Genomic DNA, 16,504 nt, shown 5'->3' with positions numbered 1-16,504 from the left:
ATTATTCTTTTATTTTCATTTGTGTTATTTTTGCAAATGTTCACTTGTTTTGAAAGATCAAAAATATAACAGAAGTTCATCATGATTGTAGTGAAAGCCATTAGTCCTATTAATGAAGTTATAGGGAATAATTTTTTATTACTGATTAACTGAAACAATTAGTAAGAGGAAAAATAAGTATCAGTGTTCTTAAAAAATAAATGCAAAGATCTCATGAACTCTGAGTTCCACAGGAACTTTTGATATTGGAAAGGATTTTTAGGTCAGATGAGTGTTTGCATTTTGTCCACATTCTAGCAGATAATGTAATTTTCTGAATTGTCTCACTTGCTTTCAGAAGTTTTTTTGATCCTGTTAGCTCAGCAAAGAGGGGAATGTGTACCATAACATCCGGGTCCTACTGGAAGACTCAATCCTTTACACCATGGCTGTGTTTGGAATTGAAAACTGCAGTGGTACTCTCAGTTAGAGAGTACATGCTCCTGTCTTGGGCACTTTGTCCTCTGGTAGCATTTGTTTAGAATGTTTTTTGGCTTTTTTTCTGTGTCCAAGCAAGGAGGAGTCTGACAGAGCCCTTCCCTACATTCAGCTTTCCTAGGTTAGATTGAATTTTCTTAACATTGAGTGCCTTTTAGGTTGTTCCCAGGCTTCCAAGACAACCAAAAAATGTTGTGTGATGTGACACAGAACCTAGAGATGACCCTTAGTTTCCTGAATCAGTGGGTGGAACAGCCATAGGGTTTAGACATAGGCCATTAGTGTTTTCCATATTGATTATATATGATTCCACCACCACATGATGATTCACTTTGCTGTTTACTTGAACAGGGTCTCATCATGTCTCATATTTTACTTAACTTAGTGTGCTTTTTCTACTGTATTCTCTTAACCTGCCAACTTCAGAAATATTTATAAAGGAGATGCGGCTGTGGTTTTTTTAGCAACAATTTCCTAAAGACAGCAGGTAGAACCAGGTGTGCTCATGTGCACATGCATCTTTTATTTAAAGATTTCTTTTCAGGCACAACTGCCTTCCTCAGGTATGAATCAAAGTTAGCAGACTTCAAAGCTAAGCACAAATTGAAAACAATTGCTCAGGTACCTACCAAGGAAAACACCTCTGAAAGAAAATGTCGCTAGTATGTGCAGAGTAGAGACAAGTTGATAAGGCAGTTACCTTGCTAAGGGAAAGAAACAAAATATAATTTCTACTCTGTGGAACATGGAAAGGTTAGTGGAAGAGAAAGGAAATTATACTATGCCATGAAATCAATATCTCTGTTTAATCCCTGTTTCCTGGTGACTAGAAGTTCAAGCTGTTAGTTCCAGGCCCTCCTTTGGAAGGCATTTTGGAGATCTTTAAAGATCAGGACTATGAGATCAAAGGTGGTATGGCTGTGAAAAGTGCTCTTTATATGAAATGGGGATATTAAATCTGTGTCAAGAGTCTTCACACAGCTGAATTTCAGAAATATTTCATTCAGCACTTTAGTCCTTTGAGTGTGTCATGCTGAGTCACAGAGGATGAACTTCTGAGATTGGAAAGGATCTTTTAGGTCAGATGTATGTTTGTTTTTGTCTGCACTCTAGCAGATAGTGTAATGTATCTTATTAAATGGGATTTACACTGGCTAAGTCTATTGACATCTCCCTTTCATCTGCAAGATAGCTGTGCCTAAGTGCTACTGCTGTTGTGCTCAAATCCTCAAGTCTATACTAAGTTTTTATTGACTCATTTCTGAAATTCCATATTGTTCTTAAAACTGAAGTCAATCTCCTTCACCATGACAGTACATCATAAGTGGGCAGGGGAGTCTTAGAGCACACAATGCTGCCCCAGACATGAGATCTGCCCTGGTGTGCTGTCCCCATTCTGGAAATAATATTTTGATTAGAATAAGGACTTTTCAACCCCATGGTCTGATCTTGCAGTTGAAGCCATGCAACTTGGCATTTTCTCATTCTGTGAGGTTCCCCACTCACTCTGCATCTCTTTCACTAACCTTGATTCCTTTGGCCTGGAGAAATGCCATGGTCAGAGACATGCTCTGATTGTTCAGAGTTGCTCAGGTTGCTCACTAGTTTAGGTTGCTCAGAGCCCCATCCAACCTGGCCTTGAACACTTCCAGGGATGGGGTGTCCACATCTGCTCTGGGTCAAGAGCCTCACCACCTGTGCCAGAGTCTCAATCATCCTATGCCAGAGCCTCACCGTCCTCACAGTAAAGAATCTCTTCCCCGCTTGTCCTGTCACAACCTGTCTTAGCAAAATTTCACTCTCCAGCTTTCTTGCAGGCCCCCTTAGGTACTGGAAGATGCTATAAGGTTTCTCTGGACCCTTCCCTTCTCCAGGCTGAAAAACCCTGTCTCTCTCAGTCAGTCCTTGTAAGAGAGGTGCTGCACCTTCTGATCATCTTCACAACCCTCCTCTGAAGTCACTCCAACAGGTACACTTCTTTCTTTTGCTGGGAATCCTGGACCTGGATGCAGCAGTCCAGATGGGTTCTCACAAGAGCAGAGGGTAAGAATCCTTTCCCTTGCCCTGCTGGCCACACTGCTTTGGATGCATGCCAGGATACACTGGCTGGCTCATGCTGAACTTCTTGTCAACCAGCACCTCCAGATTCTTCTCATCAGGGCTGCTCTCAACCAATTCTCCTCCAAGCCTATATCCGAGCTTGATGGGACCTTCTTGTTCCTCAGCTGAGTCTTGGGCTCTTCTCCCTTCCAGAAGCCCCATTGCTCCAGTGGCAGGTCTGTTGTCACCACACCTTTCCTGGCTCCATATATACAATGAATACTGAGAGAAACAGCCATAACATCTGTGTCACCAGATAAATTATTTTAGTTTGTAACTACAATTGGGCGACAGTTAGTGGAAGACCTGGATATCTTTTGTTCACCAACACTCATTCAGGAGTTAGCTGTCAGGAAGGTGGGATGACAATTCATTTATTTCTTATTTCCACCTCCTTAAGAATCTTCCTGGTCTGTGCTATTATTCAAGAAGGTGTGCTCACCTTTAACACCTTCTCTTTGACAGCAGCCACTGTGGGGTATTTCTGAGGGATGCATGGAACTCCAAGGCTTGATATCTCAGTGCAGTTCTGTCTCTGCCATGTGGGACAGGTGTTTTGCTGAGACAAGAGTCAAGGGGCTGTGGCAGGCTGTTTCTCCAAGCAGTGGTGAAATGAGACTACTGAAGTAATTAAGAAGTTGTTTTACCACTCTGATGATCCCTAGAGAATCTATTGCCATTTTCACATTAAATAAAGCACAGATAGATCTGACATATTGTCTTTCTTCAGAGTTCCTACCTGAGATGATGACAGGGAACAAATTAATTCCTGTTTGATCCAGTCTAATTAAACCATCTCAAAGGTGTTGCATTATCTTGGATGTTTGATCTTGTTATTATTTTTATTTATTGCAACAATATACCATTCTTAGTCTGCCTTTTGCTAGAAATACAGTGATTTTGTTAAACTTTATATTCCTAAGTAAGAGTCTGGGATACACTAATTGAATACTATTATTGAGCATAGATGATATAACAAAGGTTGGTAGAGATACTTCCAATATAGGTTGGCAAACATTTTCAATCAGGCTCTTACTGTTCTCTTCCTTGGGAAACTATGATTGTGATAAATGTCACACCTGGAGCATTTCTTGTTCCTTTTTTCCAGATTTTTTGAGCATACCTTATTATTCTTTCATTACTGCATAACTACTGTTATTAACTATTCTTTAATAAGTTAGATTGAAATACAAAATTATTTTATTGAACTATTTTATTAGAGTTTTGCAAAATGGAAACCTTAATAATGAACTAATCACTTTGGCACACTCATGCAGGTTAATAATTCAACAGTGCATTAACTATGCCCATGTTAAAATAATTCCTTTCATTTAGCAGAAAAGGCCTACTCTGGCCAACTTGGTAGCTTTGTATTTATTCATATGGTTTTTATAGAGCCTGTTGTTATTATAGTACCTGAAGATGTTACTATAGTGCCTTTGAGTGCCTTGAAATCAATAATGCATATTCACTTTGATAAAACTCAATTGGTTTTATTTCCATTCTATAGACAGAAAAGTGAAAAATGTCAAACCTGTAATTCTGAGGTGGCCCAGCCTCTGTCCACGGGTTTTTACCAATCTTGATCTGTGACTTTGGACCACTCTTGACGCTAAAGGATAGAGAAATTGAAACAGCTTTTTGTTTTGTTTAGTCCTACTTATGTGTTGGACAAGAATCCTTCCTCCCTGTGTATCAGGTAAGTTACTCATTTGCCGTTGGAGCCAGGGGTGGAACTCAGTCCTCTCTGAACGTCCTGGTTCCTTTAGCATGCTAATGGAGGTGCAGGGAGCAAAGCTGAACACCAAGGGTTATCCCTATACCTCAGTTCTGGACAGGTGGAGAAGCAGTTTCCTTAATCCTGCTTGTAGAGTTTCCCAGGGGCTGCTGGAACTCTGTAGTCTGCCTTTGCTCCCTCAGAGCAACGCAAGAGCTATGACTCTGAAGCTGATTCCAATTAGATTTGTTATTTTAAATCACTGTATTTCACAACTAAATTTGGGTTGCAAGCACAAAAACCAAAAGGTAAGGCTGAACTGATAAATCAACTCCAAATATATTGTTTTACTAGAAACCAAGTATTCTGCTCTGTAGTAAAATTCTATGGTTAATTTTATTTATCCTAATTTTTAATAATATTTGACCTCAGGAACTAAACTGAAAAATCTGATTTCTAAACACAAAATTGCCAATCATAATATTTTATTCAAAATAATAATTTTTAAATAAACATTTTTATTTAAGGTGGGGTTTTTTGCCCCCAAGTTATCTTGTTTCAAAAATATTCCTTGGAATTTAGTTAATCTCATGCAATGTTTTGGTTTGCTCACAAGTGCATATTTCAGAAGACTTTATTTACCAGAAAAACTTTATTCAGCACAAATTATTTGAGTTGAGATATCTTTTTCTTTGGCCCAATCTGAATCCAGTACGTGAATTATTTTGCCTCTTTTGGTAGCAATGATGTAAAAAGTGACAGAAACAATGGATATCTCTGTGGTAAGAGGGCAATGGCTGATTTCTACAGCCAGTGTACCACCTTCTGCTGAAGCTGTCATCTGCAGGCAAGTGATTTCTAGATCCATCTGTGCTATTTGTTTCAAGCTGTTCAGTAGCTTCTTCACAGTCCTGTGCTGGTTTTTTTATGGTACTGTAACAGTAACCTAACAAATCCTTTCCGCCTGCACAAAATCAGAGGATGCTTAAGTTTTAGATGTTGCTATTGACTTACATATTTTCTTACAGCTTTCAACTTTTTTGCTTTTCTGAATTTGACAGGTTTTCAGCTCCAGTAGGACATGAGTACTCACTGAGGGCATTATAGCTCTATCTTGATTTTTTTGCACTTTCCTACTTATCCTCTGTTCTGATTTCTAATTCAAAAATCAAGTCACTTATGCAATTTCTTTGTAATGTATTCTGTGCAACCCTTGTTCTCCAGCATTTTTGGGAATTCATGTTGCCTTCTTAATTGACCTGTCATTTATGGACTGTATCTGTAATTCTTGGGTGATACTTGGTAACCATTCTGAATTCTGATGAACAAAGCAGAAAATTTCAAATCTGCAATACTTTGGAGACAATGAGCTGTTTGCAGGAAGGATTATTCAGACTGGTTACTAAACTATCCTTGCTCACCAAACATGCACAAATAACTATGTATTTTGAGGGTGAGTTTGATTTGGTCAGCTCAATCTATTACATCAATGCTAGAGTTAAATTAATCTTTTGACATAGACAACTGCAATTTGAGATAAAGTACAACAGTGTTAGTCAAAGGCAAAATACTAGTATAAAATCCTGGCTTCCTCATTGCTTAATTAGTTTTATAAATATGTGTTTTTACAATATCAAGACAATGGTTTTGAACATCTTAGTTCTTTTTCACTCTATGAAGTTGTGATCCAAGATTATCTCTCTTTCCCTTCCTTTTTGTCATGCAGAAATTTTATAACCAGATCATTCTAAGTAACTAGACTTTATAACCAGATACGTAGGTGGGAGTAATTGCTTCTCAGAAGCTGAGATGATTTTCTAAAACACGTGGTTTTTAGCTTGCTTTTTTACTGTGCGCGTTCTTGACATGAGCCATTTCTGATTGGTACACAGCGGCTTTTCGGGGCCGGCTAGCTGCCGGGAGCCCCGAATCTGGGCGGGTGCCCGCGGGCCCCCTCCTCGGCGCGTGTGGCCACGGGGGGATCCAGCCGTGGTCATGCGCACGCGCAGTCCCGGATGTTTAAGACGGCACAGCCGGACAGAGGCCTCGGTGACTCCAGTATAATTCCAACAGGCTTTTTAATATCGGGAAGTCCGAGGGTGCAGGCAGGGAGGGAAAGAGGGGTACAGCTCTTGTCGAAGGGTAGCGGAGCCAGGGTGCCGAGCCCCGAAGCCGGGCGAGAATAGGGTTTATAAAGGGGGAAGGACTAGGCGGGCTCGGAGGTGCCCTTTGACCACTAGGAAGGGGTTACAGAGGTGGGCTTTTTGTGGGGTGACTGGAGTACACCAATAGAAAACCGGGAAGGGGGTGGTCTTTAGGGAGAGATCCAATGGAAAGGTGGGGAACAGGGAATTTTCTGGAACAAAAGGTGTATTTTACTTATGATTTATTGTTTTGTCCCAGGGTGTCCCACTTCATAATCTTTGTCCCCTCCCCCCACAGTACACAACTGTGATAAGTATTCTGCCAAACTTTGTATCTTAATGTTGCCTATAGCATGCATAGTTATAGTATTCCTTGCCTGACTGAAGTTTTCAAGAGTAAGCAGGACTGAAAGAGTTAACATGTTAGGTTACAGGCCCAGTTATATTACTAAAAGCAAACTGGATGAAGAATCAACATGTCCCTGACATTCCTTCTCCCTCGTCACTGCACATGATCTGTTAATAATAACCTTTGCTAGATCGATCTCTACCAGAATTCTCATTATTTGTCCTTCTTTCTGCCCTCAAAAAGAATATGGTAATATCTGTGCAAAGAACAGCATATAGAAGGTTATGGCAGGCACAGCTAGGTCTCCCTTGGAGGCTCTCAAGAAAGGGTTTTCTTGCTAGTGTTCAGATATTCCCATTTAAAGGATCATCACAATACTATAAGGAGTCTCTTGCTGTTAAACACAACCCCAGAAACTGTCCTTAAACCAGATCAAGTCCAGATGGATGAGTTTTTTTACAATGTTCAGAAATTTCAAATACTGACAAAAGATGCATATGTAGTAAAAAAGGAAACAGTTCTGTTAATCTGTTAACCAAAAAGAAAACATCCTCTTCTCTATTAGCCAACCTGTTCACATTGGGAGATCTTTGGTTCAAATTCTCAAGAAGGCATTATTTTCCTATGTGCTCATGAGTATCACTAGATGGAGGACCTTCCAAGTCAATTTCATTAGACTTTGAACTGATTTCCTTGGAGTCTCTACATACAGTCAAATGTTGGTTTCCATGTCTATTCAGATCTGCCTCTCCTTTCCTTCCCCATTAAATCTACACTAATGCAATAAAGAAAGAATCCAGCCCTTTTTTCAGGACATGATTACTGAACATTTATCCCCTTTAGAAAGACTAAAGCAACTTCTGACAGATCAGGTGCTATCTTCTGAACATAACTGCCTCTATTAAACTTATTAAGGGCAACATATCTTCCCCTGGCTCCCCAGCTCGCACAGCCTCACAGCAAGCACATTTCACTGTGAAATGCCTCCATCATTTTATCAAATACTAAATGGAGAGATATACTCCAGGCACATAATACCCATTAAATGAGCACATGCCTTCCATTACTGGTTGTTGATTTAGAACAGATACTCTGTAAATCAGCTACTTTAGAATGATACTCAGCATGTTTCTATTGTAGCAGCGGTCCCCGCCAGGGAATAACGAGCATTGACTCAATGATTGCAGAAGGCTGACCAATTGCTTTATTGTTACTACACTATACTATACTATTAAGAAAAACCCATTGCCCTTGCCAGACAGTCAAAACACACGTGTGGATCCAATTGGTCAATGAATCCAAAACACCATCACCGGTGTCCAATTAAGAAATCACTCTTTGGTAAACAAATCTTCATAACACATTCCACATGTGCACAACAACAGGTGCAGCAAGTGAAGATAAGAATTGTTTCTCATTCTTTTCGCTGAGCTTTTTCACAGCTTCTCAGGAAAATCCTGGGAGAGAGCTATGTCTCTCTCTGTTTAGAGGATATGTGATTACCACAGGTTTCAGACGGACAGTCTTACAGCTGAGGGAAGCCATAGCTGAGGTTTTGGGGCAGGAAGAGTTATAGTGCCAAAAGACAGCTATTGAGAGAACTTTGGTGCACTTGAATTGCTCTGTCTTCCCTTAATTTGGAGATTGGTCAACATACAAAATTGGAGCATAGCAGCAAACAATTCATATTTTGCAGTTGCAGAGGCTCTAAGTGTAACACCCCATTTGATGGTTGAGGCAAAAATGCCGGTGATTTTAGATCCCCATTCACTCCACAAAAGTGAAATCATATTCATTCACAGAAACAAAAACAAAAGGATCATTCCAGCGAGTCATACTCTTGAAAAGGTCAACAAAATGAAATAAGTCTCATCTTCATGCTAAACTCTGAAAGATTTCCAGGTTCTCCTGTCTGTGCATTGAAGTCTTGCTTCTGTCTGTGACTCTTCATTTGTAGATAAATGCTCCTAAGAGATGTGTTCACTGTGATTCCTAAATCAAAACAAACTGGGAAATCCACTTCTGTTTGTGTCAATATCTAACACTACACAGCATGTGTTAGTGCATAACATTACTTTGCATGCTGGCATGCGCAATGGATCAGACTACAGAACAATTACCTTTACTCTAAAATTGTGCCTTCTATTATAGTGTCTTCAGTTTTAATGAAGATCAACTGTGACAAAGCTACATGGCATAAGGGAAGTACCAGAGTGAAATTGCATTTTGGAAACAAAAAGCTATTTAAAAAGTCACAAAATGACTAGGGGAGCCATGAGTGAATTTTCTACCCTAACATTTTAGCATTACTTTGTGGAATCTTGTGCTATCAGCGAGGAATGAAAAATTGCAGTTGACATCTGCACCTGGCATTTGTCTCCATTAACAATTAATGCAGGGACTCTGTTCTCTTGGCTTAGTCTCCACCTGTCAGGTACTCTTTAGGAAAAAAGAGATCAGGGAGAAACCAAATAGATTTAGGCTTCCTTATTTTGAACCAGATTTTCCAGTGAAATCTATAGGCAAGTGTTATAAGCGCATTCTTAGGGAAACAATTTCATTGTGGCCCTGCCTGTCTCCTCTCCTTCAAAGCTGCTGTTTTATTCACTTGTCTACTATGGGAATTTTCTGCCTGTCTTTTCATATCAGGAGTTATAAATCAATTGTTGTACTTGGCCCATCATTCAAAGATGATGGAAAGCCTGTGGCATAGCTTTGTTTTGATAGAAAGAGCCCACTTCTGTGTCTCTGACACGGGAGGTAAAATGCTGCTGGAAGACAGAGCCTGAAGAGTCCTTCTATCTGCTGTGGGAACAGCAGCCCCTTGATGGAGATTCAGTGAAGCAGGAAAGCTGGAAGGAGGTTCCTCTGCATGTCTCAAAGGAACATCCCACAGACTGCCAGCAGTGATCCTGGTATGGCTGTAAATGGTTCCATATTCCCCATCTCCTCCTAACTCAGAGGATAATATCTGAGGACTTTGTGCTGAAAGCTGGTTGTTTTTTTCTTGCATTGAGCAGGAATGGCTGCAACTTAAGAAGACAAAGCAGAATTATCACACCCCTAGCTTTTAAACACATTGATTTTAGAGATTATCCATATCTTTCTGGCATGTTAAGTGCATGAACTCAATGTCTACTTGTTGTAGCTCCCAGGAGCGCTCCTCAACTCCTAGAATTGGAGGCACACTACAGCAGTAACCCAGCTCTGTAGTATTTTTGGGCAATTATCTCCACAACGTAAACCTGGGCCAATTTTTTCCAAGGGTGATGGGGTATGCTATGTGTCGCCCTGATTTTTTAAGATTTTCCAAGCCTTCTGATTGTTGACATTCTTGTAGTGAACTTTCTCACACACTTTCTGTAAATAACTCATTGTGTTGCATTCCTTTATGGAAGAGGAGAAAGTTGATGGACTGTTGGTTTGTTCAGTATCATTGGAGAGATGGCACTCTCACCCTCCAATCCACTGTCACTTTTGGAAAACTATAAATGTTGGAGTCAGAAAATAAACTTCCCTTTTTTTCTTCACCTTGAGAAGAGCGGTGTGCGCTTGTGTTATTTGGTGTCCTATAGCGACAGCTATGGTTCTCTTTCATGGCTGAGCTATAATTGTCTAATGAAAGGTGATTTTGCTGTTTTAGTTTGCTGTTTTACCATGGTCATTGGAAATATCTTTGAAAGACAGCATAGAATGCAATAAAGGAAATAACAGGACTTAAGTCAGGGCCAAGGCTGTTGCTGAATAGAAAACCGAGAGTTGTTATAGCAACAGATGAACAAATTCATGTACCTGGACTTTAGAACCCTAACGTAGATGTAACTGAGAAAGTCTAAATGTTACCTCTTAGTCTCGTGTGTGTTTGCTGTACTTGCACCAAAGCTAACCAAAGCTGAGCTCCTTGCTGCCATCATAAGCCCTAGCTTTCAAGACTCATTGAGGATTCAAGCCTTGGATATATCAGCCCAGCCCATCATCTGCTGTAATCGGGACATGGTTTTTGGAACACAGCTATTTGTACCGGAGCCCATGTGGACCAGGCTTCCATCTGTCCATGAAGTACTGTGCAGGCACAGCCTAGCTGAGTTTGCCTTGTTTTGCTGTCAGCAGCGTTCTGAAGATCTCAGAGATTTAAAGCCGACTGCTTTAAATGAGAGATGGCAGCTGCTGTGCCATCTCTCATCTGGTGTGGGGCATGTCTAATCCACTCACTAATAACCAAATGTCACCTGCATGAGCATGGATTTGAACAGCATTCCTGCCCCTTGTAATGCTAAAATAGTAGCTACCACAAGAGTAGGAGTTTTCCTCACACATAAAAGTAGGAGAAGGGATTAGAAACATCCACAAGCAAGGCGTAGATGAATACATGTTCCAATAGAAGCCAACCAGATATTTGACCTCAGGTTCATATTTCTGTAAACACATATCTTGGCAACGTATCATTCAGTTTCTCAATATGATGCAATAAAAGCCATTTCTCATTCATCTCGGCTGTCTTGCTGTGTTATGTTACTGTTAATTCTGTGTTTAATTGTGCTTAGCATAATTTATTTGCTATCCATTGATTTTAACTGTTGGACATAGAAAAATATGGTTGTTTTCTGCTTCCTTCTGCTTCTCATTTGTGGATGCTGAAAGCAGCTGGACCTGTTCCATGTGAATGGAAGTAATTATTGGCATGTACGACAAAATTCATTAATCTCAAGAAGGTAAGTCATGTGCAGCTATGCTTGGAGTACTCTTCATGAATTGTCTTCATCTTTCCTGTCCTTACAAAATTCCTTTATTTTAGTTTTCCATAACAAACCTATTCTCTGAGAACCTACCTCCTTTCACTTTCTGATGGGGCTTGCAAGCAAAATGCATTTCAGCTAAAATCGGCAATGATGACATGGTGTTTCCTTAACCAAAATGCCTGTCCCAGAGATTCTGGAGGAAAGGGAAGTCCTGAATCTTTCAAATGCAATTGGAGCAGTAGGACTATTTTGTACAATGTGAGCCCAAAGGAGCAATTTTGCTTGGTGTCATTGTCCCTTATTTTTAAGTATATTTCTCCTGGGTTCCAAATGCAGAGCACTCAGGACACAAATACTTTATTTTATAAACTTTAATAGTCTGAAAATAATCCATGTATTTCTGCTAGACTCACTTTTATTTTCGTCTTGGTTTTGCCTTTTTAATCCTTGTGTGCCATTTGTCAGTCCTTTATTGGACTAGGAGTAAACCTTGTTCCATTGGTGCCTAGAGGTTCTGCTTGCCCTTGAAGCCACTGCTGGATGATTCTGTTCAAATCTTACCCTCCAAGGCTCCCAAAGTGCATGAGTAGGAATCCACATGAAAAACCAAGCGCAAACCAGGGCGCTGAAGTCAGGCAGCAACTAGGAAGTGCACCATGATGGCTTTCAAAGAGGGTAAGAACCATGCATCCAGAACTGTTCAGATATGTTCAAGTCTCAGTACATACACATTAATGTAAGTATTTCCATGCCCTTTCAAGTATAAGAACAGGGACTTGTGTGCGTAACCCTGTGGTACAGCTAATGAACTTCCTGAGGTACGCAGATGGAAGTTGATCCGCCATCTCAAAATCAAATCTGATAATGCCCTCATCACTGCCTTTTAAATATAGTGGGTTTGATCATATCAGGGAATGTTTCCAGCTTATCCATATTCAATTTATGTTACATTTGTTTCTTATTTATCAAAAATACACTCTGTGTGAAAAAAAATGAGATTTTTCATTTTCCTTAATAGAAGGAGCTTTTGAAGATGTCTCAGCTCTTGTTCACTGTCATCTGCCAAAAAAAAAGGACAAAATACAAGGCAGTGCATACATTGCAACTATTGTGATTAGTCTTCTAATGCAGAGGATGTAAGGAAGAACACTGTCAGCAGGTAAAATGGACCCCATGGTAAATGGGGTCCATTTTACCTACTGACAATGTTCTTCCTTACAGTGTTTAAAGAGTGCAAGGCTACTCTGAAATACGAAAAACCATACAAAATAAGCAATTTATTCACTGTAGATTCTCGTCTTATGTATATATAGTACTTAATTACCTTGAGGAGGAACTACAGTGAGACTGCATGGAGATGGATTGTTGGGAGAAGCAACATAAATTTGGTATGGTAGGTTACGATTAAATCCTTACCCCAATTAGATTTTGAAAAGGTGCACTTCAGGCAGCAATTTGAATTATGGAAGGTGAATGGCAGTAGAAACTTAAGAATCTATTTCTCTTATAATGCACTGTAGACCTCTCTGCACAATTGTCGTGGCTCAAATCCAGCTGGAAATGAAGCACTACACAACTGCTTAACCAGGCAAAAAAATGCAGCCACAATAAAAGTGACCTCAGTTAAGAACTGAGTTGTATCTTCTACCCAGTGTTGAAGCGGGAGGTCTAGTATTTTATCTGATTTCTGAGTTCTTTCCCATTTAACTGTGAAGGGTTTGATGATGGGACAAAGAGCTTTCTGTTTGCTGTTGTGGAATGGGCCTCCAATCTATGTACTGAACCTTATTAGATGGATAGTGCTTTCACAGGCATGCCTGGGAACTTCTGGATTTTTTGATCCAGATGGTCCATCTGAGGTCTATAAAAGCAAAATACCCCAAACCATAATCTACTATTTGCATATGCAGATGAATCTTCCCATCTTCTGTTTCCCAGATAATATTTCTTGTATTTTCAGTTTGTCACAATTAGGACAGGTCAGAAACATCTCAATTTTTAAATTGTTATAAATTGCTGATTTGAGTTGTTTTTAAAACCTCCCTTTTTGTGTGTGTGTGTGAAATACTCCAGCAGTAGTGCTATTGATAATTATCAGCCCATAATGGAATTTTCACTTGAAAGAGAGACAGACAAAATATCAGATGTAGCCTGGAAAATCAGCAGAATTGAAGTGTGGTGGAGAGGGGCCTTACACTGTATGCTATGTATTGCTAGTGATTGGCCCAGGTACCTGCATGCAGACTATTTTGTGCTGTGTGTACATGATAATCCTTATTCCTCCTAGTTCCCCTATCCAACTGAAAAGCTGTGCAGCCTTAGGCTCATATGAATTAAAAACTCTCCCCAGCTTACAAACATTTGAGGATGTAAAAATTCTTGTTTGTTAGCAAACTTTAGCTGCCCTTTCCTGATCTCTAACCATACCACAGCTTACATATCAATCCAACGTTATTTTGATTTGAAAAACCTGTTTAGGAATTGAGGAGTTTTTCTGGTGTCACAGTTCCAAAACTGGGATATTAAAGGACTGTGTCAAAAATACATGGATACAATTCATATACATGGATAAAATTTCATAGTTTTGCTCTCAACATTTTGAACTATTCTGGTGTCTTCTGTGAGGGGAGCTCCCTAGAAGGTCATAAATAAATTTCATAGAAACATTTGAGTTCTTCATTTAGTATTCATTTTTTTCTCAGCTTAATTCAAAGAACAGATTTGATTCACAGAGAAGAGAATTGTTTTGGCATTAATTTCTAAATAAAACCTGATGATGGCAAACTCTGTGTGCATAGATTCACAGTAGGAACTGGGGCATCAGACTATCCTGTAAATGGTCCCTGGTTAAGTATCATCTTCTTTAAAATGTCCCTTTTTCTCTGTAACTGGTATCTTTGGATAGATAATATTTTGCAAGCAAGGAAAAAAATCAGCTGTTTCAGTAGGGACACACATTAATTTAATTGCTATTATTGCATATTTCCATATCAGCAAAGTACAATCTGCATTATTTTTCTAGTGTCATAATATTCTTTCCAGTTCAATAGCATTCTTCAAAGTGAAAATCTCAGCTGTTTTCTGTTAGTCTCCCACCTAGGAAGAAGATTTAAAATCAGTTGTATCAGCAGTTTGTTCTTGCTGGCATTGAGATTATATTTTCTTCCCCCTCCCTAAGTATCCTAATGCCTTTTCTGTTCCCTGCCATGGCTCCACTCATGAAACAGCCATGAAAATTAAAGATTCAAGGCTTTCTTGCAACAGGAGTGTCCTAGAAAAAGAAGAATGGGTATCTAAACAGCTATGTGTTAGCAACAAAAAATATTCCACTCTGATTATGGAGATCTTTGCACAAATTTGGTTATGGCAGGATTTTGCACTAACTGACATGGAGTGAAAAAGTTATGTGGGGACAAAAAAGAGTAAGTAATTGTTGATGTGAATGTAGCAGACTTTGTTCAGTTTCTTCACTGACTTTAGGACTTAAGAGCATAGAACTTCATACTGTCCTAATTAGGATGCCAGGGGAAAGAAATTATTTAGTTCTCTGTTTAGTATTCTGTAGAAGTGGTAAGTCCTACAAGAGTGCCAGTTAGATCCATGGACCTCTCCAGGGAAGGAGGAGAGCTAGGGAAGCATGATGATTATTTAATGCATACAAATGCTGGATAAGAATAGTTATATTTAATGAAAATGCTGCGGGGCTGATAGCCACTGTTTTCATTTGTCTACAACTGCAGATGATATGTCCTGTATTTTTCCTCTTTGTGCATGTCTTCTTTGGAGCTGTAAATGTACAATTAATGCAGCATAGAAATGTGCACTAGCCATATTATTGAAAGTTATCATCGCATTAACTTTCAAAAATTAGTAGCAACTTAAAGTTGAAGCTGTATAAAAGACTTTCCTGTGAGGAATTCCATCATAAAAAGCATTGAAATTTATTTCAATATTATTTTATTAGAGCTTTTTAATTACTACGGACAGATAAGCAGGTCTGTCCATTATCTTGGCAGAACATTTGTATTAATAATGTCACTCAATTTCCAGTGATTGTCACAGAATATTCTGTCCCTTTTAGGAGCTTAGTTTAAGCTGATATGCAAAAGCCAATCTTCTACGGGGGCCATTCTCTTCCACTGGGCTCCCAAGTCACAGCTGTTTTGCTCAGCTGGCTAACAGCCCTCCCTTAAGTAATACAGCCAAAGAAAATAGAAGACATTCCTCCTGGAGCACATCCATAATACCAAGTTCTGAATGCATGCATGGTAGACAGAATAATAGTCACCTTTTTTGTTTTAAGATAATTCTGCTGTTTATAAAATGTGACACAAGGTCATTTTGTAATGCAAAACTGTACCTTCAATTATTTACAGGTACTTCTGTGGGTTTTCTTTTTTTTTTTTTAAGATTCATAACCTGAAGCCCAGCAATTTATTTCAAAGCATAACTTTGCCTCTAAGTGGGATATTTGTAGCCATGATAAGGGATGAAAGAAGAAGATATATTCTAGTTTACCCTCCTCCTCAAAAAAATTAAGTACCAAGCTCTAACACTGAATTTGAAGTAGCGGCAGCTTTCTTGTAATGCTGCAGAACTCACTAAAGCTTTACGTGTAATGTTCCTGGTTTGGAGTTATATCCAGATTTATGTATTTCAAGCAGGAGTGATATTTTTAGTGGATAAGCTAAGGAAATAATTATTTATGGATATCATTTATGCTACACTGTTCTGAGTTTTATCTCTGGGAGAGCCCGTCTGTATTCAGAACACACATCATGAAACAATGAAGAAATTCAAGGTTTGCCGTAGCACCACAAGAAATACCCATTTCCATTCATAATGAGATTTTTAAAGTACTGCTGAGAGGAATTCAAATATCTATATTGGCTGCAAACAAATTTTTGTCCTTGAGTTATCTTGACTTCATTTAATTCAGGACAGTTCAGTGTTTGTATTATACCTCCACAGCTCTCAG

General features: G+C 39.2%; 1 protein-coding gene across 1 annotated transcript in view; it reads right to left on the bottom strand.

The window, feature by feature from the left end:
• Positions 1 to 6,111: 6,111 nt before the first annotated feature.
• Positions 6,112 to 16,504, bottom strand: part of C2H3orf85 (chromosome 2 C3orf85 homolog) — a 35,168-nt gene continuing 24,775 nt past the window's right edge. The window contains exon 5 of the mRNA XM_066568700.1: positions 6,112 to 6,347. Coding sequence (XP_066424797.1) covers positions 6,112 to 6,347 — 236 coding nt within the window. The remainder of the gene's footprint in view (positions 6,348 to 16,504) is intronic.

This window comes from Molothrus aeneus, chromosome 2, assembly GCF_037042795.1.
Source record: "Molothrus aeneus isolate 106 chromosome 2, BPBGC_Maene_1.0, whole genome shotgun sequence".
Classification (NCBI taxonomy): Eukaryota; Metazoa; Chordata; class Aves; order Passeriformes; family Icteridae; genus Molothrus; species Molothrus aeneus.
This window is presented reverse-complemented; position numbering and strand designations above follow the sequence as displayed.